Raw genomic sequence first — 12698 nt, forward strand, 5'->3', positions numbered from 1 at the left:
GATGTACAAGTATGTGGTGACGTCACGTGTCGATCCTGGACGTATCTCAGGATCGGGGCATGACACTATCAATCATTTTGGTTATTATGTGAAAATCTCCATGAAATAAGAATAAAATAACAAAAATACCCGTAATTTTTGTCCAATCATTTTGGTTCATTGTTTATTAAATTGAGGGTGTTTTTGTTATTTTGGTCCTTATCTAATGGTGGACAAACCCAATGATCACTTTTATCGATTTCAAATCTCTAAGACTAAATTAACGAGTTATGTCAATCTCAAGGACCATCTTGACTTAAAAGCGTTTCAAATTTAAAGTATTTGGAGGCCAAATCAAAGCGTTTTTATAAGTAAATTTTTCTCGAAAGGATTATCTTTGCCCAAGAATGTGTAAATAACGTCACCCTTTTCATTTTGCTTTTTTGTCTTCCTTCGCTTAATCTAGTCATTCCTCAAACTCAAATTGGGTAACATGTACTCTTAATGGTTAAATGAAGATAATGGGAATAAAATGGAAGACGTAAACAACTTTATTAAGAATAAATTGTTAACATACAAATACAATACACAAGTACAACAACATTGCAAAAATACTTGGTGAAAATGTACTAAAGATCCCAAAACCCCACATCTAGGTGTAAAACTAACAAATGCAGGGACGGTCAGAAGCTCATTTGGATTAATTTTCTCGATCTAGGGTTTCTGCCACAGGACAAGGTGCGTTTTCTGCGCCTCCTGTACGAGTCCCAGTGTTCATCCACCCTCATACCGTATCGAGAGCGTGATGTTCCTCGGCGGTCCCCGGAATAAGGATCTCTGTCTTGAAACCTACGAGGTGAATAACTTCACTATCGTCTAGGGTCATGATCACGATCACGTCCTGCATCTTTGTAAGCCATGGTTCACATGAGATGTGAATCCACTCAAACAAAGCATTATAATAGGCTCTAATCCAAAAATTAGCTATGGCGAACTCGATTGTACACCCGAAATGCAGATTGTTCAGATCTAGAGGGCCAGGCATAAAATAACACAGTAGACCTCCTGCGGTAGTGTGTGTAAAAGGTTACAGGGAGAGGAGTGACAAAAGCTCTAAGTAAGAGTTCGGTTTTGTGACCAACCCATGTTAAGGTCAGCAACAATGCACAATTGCTAGAAAATTAGAATATTGATCCATGTCTGTACCTCGTTTATCTCTCAAACCTTGATATCTTCCTGGATTTGGAGTCCTCCCTCGTTTCCTTTTTGCCTGCACATTTACACAAAACACAAAATAGCGTCATGCAAGATAAATACGTGAATAGATGACTCGAAGTGAATAAAAGATAGGTAAACAAGTCAACAATCTACTTAAAACAGTAACAGTGCCTTCCATTTGCGGCTGCTTCCATGTGGATCATAATCATCGCGAAGGACAGTCCATAGCAGTGCATTAAATAGTAAGGTAAATAACAACCATGGAAGACGCTGTTGCAAACGAAAGAGAGGAATAAAGGGCGTTCAACCCTCGGCAAAATAGTTGAGTTTGTATTGATGATTATTGAATGTCGACGCAAATACTCATGTCGTGAAGGGGATAGTTTCGACTGTGTAGAGCTTAGATAGTGAAAGCTACAGTGACCAGACCTGCTGCCAAAACTTGTTAGGCAACATTTTTAAGAGGTAAAATCTTCATAAGAAAAAAGTATAAACAATTCAACAGCATACTGCACAGAAACTTTCTTGATCATTTGACAGAAACTAATACCTTTTCAACTGTAACTAATCGACCTTGAAGCACAGACCGATCCAAATATTTGATGCAGCGTTCTGCATTCTCAACAGTTTCCATTGCGACAAAGCCAAATCCACGAGATTCTTGGTTGCGAGGGCCTGTAACCAGATGGCAGTCCGGTACCTGAAACAAGAGCTCATATGTGATTCTCTAGGAATATAATATGTATTAAGGTTCTCGAAAGATTATTACTTTCCAAATTGACATGAAGCAATTAAACATGTGAAGTCTAATAAAGAAAGGACAAGATAGGTAAAAACATTATGTTAGAAGCTAGAACAGTTATTTTTACAACCAAGTAGTAAGGCTTCACTTGAATATCAGGACTAAAGTGTAAATGGAAAGGAAGCCATTAAATTTCCACAAATGCGTCGACAGGTTCATGGCTCCTGCAGAAAGAAAAACCGGAGTTTTCTTCAATTCAACTCAACAAAGCTTGAACAGAGTATTTAGGTTTGGATAAAACAGAAACCATAAAACCAAAACAGGTTAAAAATAGGGATTTGAGATTTCCAGTATACCTAGAACGACTTCTCCTAGACCTCGACAATGATCTCGACCGGCGGCCTCTGACAGGTGAAGGAGAGCTGTGTGGGACTAATATCATTGATTCAATATTAAATGAACGAACATGGATGCGATTCACCAATAGCAAGACCCTGCCTCCAACCATATATTCATTTTACCAGCCACAAATAATGTAGGTGTATTAATTAGTGATAAATTGGTTTTAGATTCATAGATTAGTCAAATGAACAGCTTCATTAGGATCACTGTTACTTTCTAGGTGGTGATTAACACCTAAAAGTACATAATTCAGCTATAAAAAGTTTAAATTAAACCGAATGGAACGCATAATTAAGTTTCGAAAACAAAAAACTAGAGAAAAAAATACTTGAAATCTCATTTGGTTTCTGCATTCTCTAGAACCTAACAAATGATACTACAAATCAAAACTTGAAACTCTTTTCGTTTGCTGTTAAATCAAACACATTTACTCGAAATATTCTAACTATATATGAACATCATTTTTTTTTTTTGGTCAAACGAGCGTTAAAGAGCTTCAAAGCTCTAGATGGAAACTAGGGAGAAAGATTGTACGAAGATTTGCCTCCGGCTGTGGCTGGTGGGATTGCTGAGTGAACTCGGATACCCTAACTCGACGAGAAGAAAACAGCCTCAGACCCAAAAGGAGAGAAAATGTATAAACAAATGCAAATTGGGCGATTTTCCTCAGTTCCCACGTGCAATGTGGTGCAAGAGCAATACTCCTCTTCACCACTGTAGTAGAAGGCCACTTGCGAAGAAGCTCATTCACTTTCGTGTTTTCTTCCTTTTCTTTTCCATTTTTGTTTACTGTCCACCTAAAAGTTCACACAAAATCCATTCATGATAAATGTGTATCAGCAATGTGAATTAGTTCTAAACGGTTATGGATTACTCTTGACAATGATCAGTCGCCTAGCGCCAAGAATGTGTAAACAACATCACCCTTTTCATTTTCAATTTCATTTTTTGTGTACATCTAGTCATTCCTCAAACTCAAATTAGGTCATATGTAGCTCTCAATGGTTATATGAAGATCAATGGAATGGAAGATACGGTTTTGGTTGATTAGAAATTACGCAGAAATTGGAAATCCAGGTTCCATAGCACTAACTCTAGGCGTGCTTGCCAGTTACCACAATCTGCCACTAGCGTTGATGACTTTCAACCGTTGATGCAAATAGAGCCTGTAAGGTCAACGGTTCAACGTCATCCACAGACAGGGCAACTGTCGCTGACATTTCTAACGACTGTGATCGGTAAACACATCCTATACACGCAAATTGAACCATCAAACTTAAGGGCGAAGAATATAACGATTAGACACCGAGTTGAATCGAACCACAACAACCAGTGCATTGAAATATATAACTCAAAAGTTTGAACAATTTAAGGTCAATGTAAGTGGCAATGAAGGAAAAGTACAAAGAATGGCAGACGGATCGACAACGAAAAAAGATAAAAAAACTCGACATCCGCTGCTGAGTTTACAAATACTAAAGAAAAAACATAAGAGATACAAAAATTATAAACATATAAAACAGAATCAATCCTTGAGGAGAGTCTCCATGGCTTCAAAGAAAAGAGGTGCTGTCTCCGGGCTTGGAGTCTTGATTGCAATCTTGACCCCGGGGTTATTCACGACAGTGGTGAGTTCAATCAAGAACGGTATTCCTCGAGGGATTTTTGCCGAGAAATAGAACACGTCCTGGTTGGCATGTTTGCGTTTCGCAATGAAGAACATGTTTGTAGCAGCCAGGCGGTCCAGAGTCGCCTCAACATTGCTCACCACAATTCCAGGTAAGTCCTTTGTAATCTCATTTGTGTCCGGAAGAGACCTCCATGTCTGCAACGGGGATAAGCATGAGAGTTTAAGTGCTACAAGTTCCAGACTATACTGCTTTTCCGAAAACATTTACCCCCGTTTTAACTTCTCTACCACAACTTTGTGTTTTAAAATTCCCACTTTAATCAACAGCCTACTTTTTGACCCACTTCAACTTCATTCCATCATATTCCTCTCGAGTTTTTTTAACTGAAAGGAAATACGGCAACCAGGCACAAAAGCAAAGCATTGCTGTAGTAATGGCCCTAATGGGATGTTAGGTGTCCATTGTTGTCGTATTCTATCATCTCCCAAACTTAGCTCCCTTCCAAGTCTAACTAAACCACGTCATTGTAAAATAAAGCAGTTGAGCGTTTAATAAACTCTATTTTTAAAAGTGTTGTATGAAAAGCATTGTAAAAGTGTTCGGTAAATTTTAATGTAATAGTTTGATATAACTGTATATAATGACAAAAATGGACATGGTAGTGAGGGTGGTGGCGATGACAGCTGTGGCAAGGGCAGTGGTGGTGCCAAAATAATGGTTGTGGTGGTTGGGTTGTAGAGGTAACAATGGTGGTAGGGGCGGTGGCAGCTGTGGCTGTGGCAGTATTGGCTGCAGGGGTGCCGATTGTGGTTATGGTGGTGACGGTGGCGGTGGTAGCAACGATAGCAGTGACGGTGGTGGCAACAATAGCGGTGGCAATGGTGGTGGTGGCGGTTGTGATGGAGTTGGTGGCGGTTATGGTTATGGTGGTAGCAACGATGGCAGTGGTGGTGTAAGGTTAGTGTTTGTAGTGGTAGGTGGTGGTGGTCACTTTGCTCCCCTAGGGATAAAATGAGTGTAGAAGGTTAAACAATGTCATTTTTCAAAATCTAATGAAGGTATTATAGGAATTGAAAATATTCATTAAACGCTCACTCCACTTTTTATTAAAGCAGGCCACTGCTTTTAAAATAAGTAGGAGTTCACCAAACACTTTTATATTGCTTAACTTTAAAGTGAAGCATTTTTTGATGAAAAAAAAGCAATACCAAACGGGGCCCTAGTAGTAAGTGTCGTGAAGTTCAAACATTGACCATGAAAACGACCCTACACTAAAAGTTGAAAGGAAGCAGAAGGTGCATGATGATTTTACCTCAAGAAAGTTTGCACGCTCCATTCTTCCATCATCAGTAAAGAAGACGTGCAATGAGATTTTATCGTTAAAGTACCAGACTGGTTGTTGATTGTTTTTCACAGCAACCTGCAATAGTGAGCTTGGAGGACCTTGAGACATATTCTGGAACGTAACCATAGGCAAGAGAGTCCCCGCTGATTTCCCAGGTTGCAATTGTGGAACCTAATAGGCATTAAGGTATTTTGTTACAAATTTTATTTGGTGAGAAATCTCACACAATTTACTTGTTTAATAAGTACCTGAAGGGGTCCAGCAGCTGCAAGACCAAATGTATTTTTGTTGAACTGAATCATGAACCCATCTAGTGGAACCTGTGTGTTGTTCTCGAACAATAAACTGTAAAATATTTGTCCTTCCCTACATGTCAACTGAGCACTGATTTGTAAACCTTGACCAGTTGACGCTGGGAGAACGACAGGCAACGGAGGTCTGCAATCAAGGTCAGAAAATTAAGTTATTTTGATACTTTACATTGGACAATGACTATTGCGGCATTGAAATTAAACCACTGGATCGCTTTATCAAACAGTTCATATGCAATTTTTTGTTTTGGACGAAAGCTCATAGCTAATTTTCACACAAATTGGAAGGCAATATCACCCACAGCCAGCAGAGTCAGTCCACTCCACATAACAAAGAATCTATCACATAAATAAGATCACTATGCAACTTCGATTATACTTACCCAGCGGGAGAAGCAGGTTGATCCACAGGGACAATAGCACTGTTTTCCAGGCCCATCAGGTCACCAAGCAAATCTGGTACTGGAGCAGCAGGTGCAGGTGCAGGCGAAACTGGTGTAGGTTGTCTAGCTGCAGCATATGGAACACCTGAACTAGTTGCGGTTGGGGATGCAGAGCTATCAGCAACATGAGCAGGTGATTCAGAATTTCCTGTTTCACTACCATAGTCCTCATCTTCAGTTCTTTGGGCTGTGGCCTTCACACGGGTAACAAATGCTTCTGGAGGCTTGTGATACACAGAGGATAACGTAGCAATGTTAGCAAGAAGCTCATCAAGAAGAGATGGATCAATCAGGTTTGAATCGTCACTGATCACTGGCTTCTCAGCTAACACCACATCCTTGGCTGCCTGTGAAATAAGAAGCGTGCCCATGAGCTCAAAACTACAACCCTAACAGGATATGTTATTCTAAATTGTCAAACTATGGTTTTGCAAAGGGTTCACTGCAGGCCAATTGTACATAAGTGGCATACGCATGAGCACATTAATGGTAACCGGTAGAAATCTTCACCCAAAATAGATTTCAAACCCAAACTGTCCCCCCGAAGAAAATGCAAAATAGAAAAACAAATTTGTGGTTGTACATGTAAAAGAAAAGGGGCATTTATTAACTATTGGATGGACAAAGAAACAAAATACTATATATCGACTAAGAGAGGGAAACAAATAAGATAGGTTATTATAATGAGAAAGAACTGAAACTCGTTTTGGCCAAACCCACCTCTGGGTCAGTTGATAAAAGACGCCAATATATGTAGGCCCGATCACGCAAATCAGGATTGTCTGTTTCAACAGTAGCATTATTTAAAACAACCTGCAAATACGGATCTACAAAGTGAGAACTTTACTTGGATAATATCTAGAAAATATAACTATGGTCCAAGTATGCAAGGAAATACTTCAAAAGGAGAACAAACATATAACTTTAGACATTCTCATTCATAGTAAAAAAGAGTGTCGCCTCTTAGATGCTACACTATATTAGAACAATGAAATCAGAACAATGGCTGCTCTAATAACGGTACTATGCATTCTAATACGGCATTTATGGCAAATGACGGGAAAAAGAAGCTAGAGAGGATAACTATGTGTGAATAATACAAAAGTTGAACCTGTATCATCTGCTGTGGTCCTTCAGTCGGCTTCTTAAGAAAGAGTTTGACAGTTGCAGTTAGCAATTGCAATTGGACATGTGCAGGCTCTTCAGGGAAACTTTCCAGAAAACTTTCAAGTAGCTCATCAGCATTGTCAATTCGTTCTGCATATTCACCAATTATCCAGATCATTGATGCCTATTGGGGGAGAGAGTGAGAAAGAACATGAGCATGGAAACACGAAGTGAAAATCAGAAGGCTAAAGCAGTGAAATATTGAATAGCAATACAAAAAGAAAAAACATAAATCTTAAGCTGGGGATTTATATTTTATCAGGGAGATAAACATACGTACCTTGGCTTCTGGTTCATCTAAAGTGTCAAGGCTTTCGCACAGAGTGGCAATAATGGACTCATAGCTGTCATCAAGATAGCAATCAATTACAAAGTTTGTAAGGGAAGAAGCCTCGTCATCTCAATTTAAATTTAAAATTAAAAAATGAAAACCCATAACTTACGTATTTGGATATCTTCTAAATATATCTTTGATGACAATAATGGCCTCTTGAACTACATAATTTACTTTGATCTTAATAAGCTCCAGTAAAACAGTAATGCACCGCTCAGCTGCTCTTTCTAATTTGATTGCACAGCGACCAATGGCACGGACAGCTTTTCGGACAAAATCCACATCTACTTCCGTAGCATACTCTTTAAACTCCAACAAAACCTGCAGAAATGTTGGAGCAAGCATGATTTTAACTCCCCTTTGAGACTGACAACTTTCAACCAATTAAGTCTAATATAAAATAGTAACTCCTGGCAAGATTTGCATACCTGGTCTATATTTCGGTCTGAAGCAAGCTTGATCATGATTTCTAACTTTTCCATCTTTACATAAATTGGATCATTGTACTTGCAGAAGAACACCTACAAAGAGTCAAGAGTTATACGAGCTTGCCTTGCTTACAATCTGGCTACATAGTTGATAACAAGTCTCAACTCCTTGTTATATTGGATCAAACAGTAAGATTCTACACAGATACTAATTTTTATTTACCTTAATTTCATGAGCAAGGATTGTGGGTCGTCTTTGTACTATAAGGTTGATATTTCTCAATGCAACATATTGTATCTCAGGCTCAGCAGATAACAGTGTCACGAGTGGAGGAGCCATCTTTTTGCAAAGATTTCTGACGACATCAGTACTAGTTATAAGTTCCATTTGTTGGAGGATCATCTGCAAGTAAAGAGGTAAAAAGACAAAACAATTACAGAAGTAACCAAATGATGATAATTGAAGGCATAATGATTCAGAACATTAGAAAATAAAATCCACACCTTAACAGCTGAAAGTACAACCGCACAGTTAGCGTGTTGTAATCGTGGTGTAACTCGCTCTACTATATTTTCAGCTTCACGAGCGTCTGCTGCCTTGTATTTAGAAAGAGCGTCCAATATGAAAACTTGACCCCACCTGAACACTTATCATAATCAAGTTAGATAAACAAATGAAAGGAATTTTAACAAAAAGATAACATGATCTAACCGCATAAATAGTATTCAGTACATAAAAATAATTGAGTAAGCACTACTAAAAGTACACATACTCTGTGCATTCATTTAAGGCAGTTAGGAGCTTTGACAGAGTGTGACTAGTGATCTCAAAGATGGGTCTAGTACTATTCTCTTGAATTTCGGCTAGAGCAGCCACAGCATTGGCTACAACCATAGGATTATTATCAGATATCAAATCCTTGAGAGATTCCAGAAAACCCCTATCCTCAACTAACTCTGCATTTATGTCATAAAGTTTGGCCACACATATGGCTGCTGTCTTCCGAACATATGGATCATCATCCTGTTATGAAGTAAAGAAAACTAAGAAACAGATAACAAGATGCAAGCCAAGCCAATTAAACTACTTTACAACATGTTCAAGAGTAACCATTGCAAGCTGCAAATTATTAACAAACTTAAGACTAAGTTTCGACAAGAAAGCATGTGCAAAAAATGTATAAGCACTAAAAATCAACCTTAAGACACCTCTGAAGGGGATCACATAGATATTCGGTAATTTTATCAACACGAATACAACCCATTGTCCGGACGGCTAAAGCACGAATCAAAGGATTTGGGTCCTGTGAATCCTGCATAATTGATCATGCAACACAAGCCAATTAAAACGAAGAATTATTTGAAAAATGTTTAATTCAATTTTTTCTCAACATAAGTAGGAATTATCCTCCTTTCAGAAAAGAAAAAGGGAAAAAAATGAAAGAGATGATGTTATTGAACATCATATTTGGAGCATGACATTGGCTATCGTGAAGGTGCCATAAGACCAATTTGGCTATCCTGAACATCATATTTGGAACATCATCGACTCCATTATAAAGACAGACAATTAACTCAAGCAGATTGAGTACTGAAAAAAAAGATGATGTTAGAGACTTGGAATTTAAATATCGAGTGAAAAATTCCATTTCCACTAGCTTTATCTGTTTGAATTATTATATACACCCTTGAACATTGCAATTTCAGCATCTATCACATATTCTTTGCCCGTTAACTTATAATCAAATGGCTATAGTCCACCTATCTTTTCTTTTCTCCTAAAGCATATAAGTCATCTGTAAAAATGTCTGAATTGACCTGACCTGATTACATGCAAGTGTGTGGTACTTGAAAACTATGAGAAGATATGAATTTGAAAATCAGCATATCCACCAACATGTTGGCTGGGCGACAGATTCTGACATCAAGATGTGCAAACTGTATAAAACTGAACGTTCCATTGCAGTTTTACCTTGACAAATGTATTCACCGCAAGTATAGCTAGGTCAGGCTGGCTTTTAGCATAATTTATCAGATACAAATAGACTAGCTTCTTCAGCTCCAAGTTTTCTGTTTGCATGCAATTTACTACATCTGTGAAAAGTGATGAAACATCCTTCCCAACAGTCATTGCTGCGATCACCTTCTTGACGGCATCTTTTCTCTTATCCTGTACCACCCATATAAGACGATTATTTTCTCTCAGTCTCCAACAAAGTACACAAGAAACATAATTCGGAACTGAAAAAAAGGCCCAATATTAAAAAGATCAAATTTAATGGTGCAAACGAGGGTACTGTGATGGGAATCAAACAAATCACAGGAATGAACTTATAAGCTATGCCGATATCAGAAATGTAAAATTATCATGTAAAACTACAATTGACTGCACTTTGAGCAATAAACATGCTGCGATTCGTTACTACCAAATAAGAAAAAGGAATTGCATTCGAATTCTACTCACTCGAGAAGAAAACAAAAACAAAAACAAAAGAGCAGAATTCCATTTACGCTTTCGTTTTCGTTTCCATTTCCATTTATTTTGCCAGCACCAAAGAGAACACTAAGCTCACTACAGGTGAAATACACATATTCCGTGTCGGATCCGCACAATTCCAAAACCCCGGGGTGACAAGTAATGAAATTTGAAGAAATCGAACAGTAATTTAAGCAAAAACTCGAATCATAAACCAACAGATCTGCTCGAACCAATCCCTGATTGGCAACAAAACACCGTAACGAAGAATCGAAGCCCTAATAGAAGTAGATCACAGATCAATTTGAACATACAAATATGAGTGTAGAGAGAGAAAGAGGAGAGAGCGAGAGATGACCTTGTATTGAGAATTGAGCTCCTCTTTGAGCTCAGGGATTTCGCCCTTCTTGGTGGTGGAGAAGTACTTGGAGTCGTGACCGCTCATCTCTTTGCTCCGGAGCCTTCTCCTCTCTCTCTCTCTCTCTCTCTCTCTCTCTCTCTCTCTGCAACTGATTGCGTCAAACCAAAATGCTTCGTCTAAAGAGAGACGACGACAGTAGAAGAAAAACAAAATAAAACCGATGGGAAATGACTTGTGTTAAACCCGACCCGGTGGAGAATATAGCAAACCGGTACGGTTTCTTTTTATTACAAGATTATATTCTTCTCAAAACTATTTTAGGCTCGTTTGAAAATGGTTTAAAATGATTGAAAGTATTTTTATTGAAAATGTTTTTAAAATCAATTCTTGATATAATGCAATTGGTGTGTGCAAATTGTTAAAAGAAAGTACTTAAAAGAAGGATGATTTTTTTAGTTGCAAAGTCAAGCAGAGCCACTCTTTGGCCTGGAAAGGGATTTTGAATAGTAGACATGTTATTAACAGAGGAATTAGATGGGTTGTGGGTAATGGTGAGGATATACTTTTTTTGGACCCATCATTGGATTTTTTTTCTTATCCATTGTTCCAGCTAATTCCTGAAAATCAACGACAGAACATAAATTTGAACACTAAAGTGAGTGAGTTTATTGATAATAAAAATTGGGATAGAGTTCGTCTCTCCCAAGTGTTGGACCTGGATGTTGTGAGGAAAATTTGTATGGTCCTTATTTCCCTTCAAAATAAAAGTGACAATTTCGTGTGGGAACACTCCTCTACTGGTGAGTTCTCGTGACTTGGATTCAGAGTAATAATAAATCAAGAAGTTAAAAGGCAGAAGCTCCTTAAGAAGATATGGAAGTTAATGATACCTCCGAAGGTAAAAGATTTTGCATGGCTTTTTACTTATGAAAAACTTCATACTAGGATGAGATTGAATAAATTTATTCAAAATATTGGCAAATTGTGCCCTATGTGTGGCAATGAGGATGAGACTCAAAATCATCTTTTTCTTAATTGCGAGCATGCTAAAGAAATGTGGAACCTCTCTCCGGTAAGTCCTTGGAAGAATAATTTGACTCAGTTTAATAATGTGTTAGATTGGATGGAACTAATTGACAATGTTGAATGCAATGATTTGGGTGATCTTAGTAAAGCTATTTTGGATTGTTGGCAAATATGGAATGATAGAAATAATAAAGTTTTTAGAAGTATAATTCCTAATTCAGCTAGGAGTATCTCCATTGCCGCAAGTGTAGGCTTATCTTTTTCTAAGGTTAATTGTAAGAAGATCTCTAGGAGTGATCCTTGCCACCAACACCCCATTTGCTGGCGTCCTCCTCCCTATGGCTATGTGAAATTAAACTTTGATGGGTCGGTTAGTTTGGATTGCTCTGCAGCTGTTTTTGTTCTTAGAAATAAGGAGGGGCAACATGTTGGTGCGGGGGCATTGAACCTTGATGGCACCACCATTTTGGTTGCGGAGGCCGTTGCTTTAAAGGAAGGGCTTTTGTTCGCTAGGCACAAAGGTGTGAAGAAGTTGATGGTGGAAGGGGATTCTAAGCTTGTTATCCAGGTGGTGCAAGATGTTTGGATGCCCCCTTAGCATCTTAAACCTATCATAGAGGACATTAAATGGTTGGCTTCTGAATTTCAGCATATCAGTTGAAAGCATATTTATAGGGAGGCTAATTTCGTGGTGGACGCATTAGCTCACGTGGGCCTCACTGTTGCCAACCCACATTTTTGGGATTTTTGTCTTCCAACTTCGGCTATGGAGGCTTTTAATTTTGATTGTATGAGAAACGGTTGTATTAGAGGTTTTAAGCTTTAATAAATTTCT

At 38.3% G+C, this 12698-nt stretch overlaps 3 protein-coding genes across 4 annotated transcripts; 1 reads left to right on the forward strand and 2 right to left on the reverse strand.

Moving 5' to 3' along the window:
• Nucleotides 1-507: 507 nt before the first annotated feature.
• LOC103454773 (uncharacterized) lies at nt 508-3096 on the reverse strand. 2 transcript variants are annotated; one of them, XM_070811589.1, is made up of 5 exons: nt 2876-3096; nt 2296-2371; nt 1748-1897; nt 1186-1249; nt 508-1044 (listed from the first exon to the last, which is right to left on the reverse strand). In XM_070811589.1, exons 3-5 carry the CDS (start codon nt 1829-1831, stop codon nt 764-766), a joined length of 429 nt encoding a protein of 142 aa, XP_070667690.1. In that variant the 5' UTR covers nt 1832-1897; nt 2296-2371; nt 2876-3096; the 3' UTR covers nt 508-763. The 2 variants fall into 2 exon arrangements, with proteins under 2 accessions (XP_070667690.1, XP_070667691.1); XM_070811590.1 differs by lacking the exons at nt 2296-2371; nt 2876-3096 and having other exon boundaries at nt 1748-1966.
• A 555-nt stretch (nt 3097-3651) lies between these two features.
• Nucleotides 3652-11138, reverse strand: LOC103454772 (beta-adaptin-like protein C). Its single transcript, XM_008394374.3, has 15 exons — nt 10835-11138; nt 9973-10170; nt 9200-9313; nt 8774-9024; nt 8505-8640; nt 8224-8403; nt 8001-8093; nt 7682-7893; nt 7519-7582; nt 7183-7362; nt 6792-6884; nt 6012-6418; nt 5566-5755; nt 5285-5488; nt 3652-4166 (listed from the first exon to the last, which is right to left on the reverse strand). The coding sequence occupies exons 1-15, from the start codon at nt 10919-10921 to the stop codon at nt 3867-3869; spliced, it is 2709 nt and encodes a 902-aa protein (XP_008392596.1). The 5' UTR covers nt 10922-11138; the 3' UTR covers nt 3652-3866.
• Nucleotides 11139-11891: 753 nt separating this feature from the next.
• Nucleotides 11892-12461, forward strand: LOC114820899 (uncharacterized). Its single transcript, XM_029092232.2, has one exon. The coding sequence runs from the start codon at nt 11892-11894 to the stop codon at nt 12459-12461; it is 570 nt and encodes a 189-aa protein (XP_028948065.2).
• The last annotated feature ends 237 nt before the right edge of the window (nt 12462-12698 follow it).

Source organism: Malus domestica, chromosome 14 (assembly GCF_042453785.1).
Source record: "Malus domestica chromosome 14, GDT2T_hap1".
Taxonomy (NCBI): Eukaryota; Viridiplantae; Streptophyta; class Magnoliopsida; order Rosales; family Rosaceae; genus Malus; species Malus domestica.

Coding starts and splice junctions, on each gene's coding strand:
- LOC114820899 (XM_029092232.2), top strand. CDS start 11,892: ATGTGGAACCTCTCTCCGGTAAGTCCTTGGAAGAATAATTTGACTCAG.
- LOC103454772 (XM_008394374.3), bottom strand. CDS start 10,921: ATGAGCGGTCACGACTCCAAGTACTTCTCCACCACCAAGAAGGGCGAA. Junction 10,171..10,834: donor AGCTCAATTCTCAATACAAG/GTCATCTCTCGC, acceptor TGGGTGGTACAG/GATAAGAGAAAAGATGCCGT. Junction 5,489..5,565: donor CAGCTGCTGGACCCCTTCAG/GTACTTATTAAA, acceptor AATGCCTATTAG/GTTCCACAATTGCAACCTGG.
- LOC103454773 (XM_070811589.1), bottom strand. CDS start 1,831: ATGGAAACTGTTGAGAATGCAGAACGCTGCATCAAATATTTGGATCGG. Junction 1,250..1,747: donor GATTAGTTACAGTTGAAAAG/GTATTAGTTTCT, acceptor GTAAATGTGCAG/GCAAAAAGGAAACGAGGGAG. Junction 1,045..1,185: donor AGGTTTGAGAGATAAACGAG/GTACAGACATGG, acceptor ACACTACCGCAG/GAGGTCTACTGTGTTATTTT.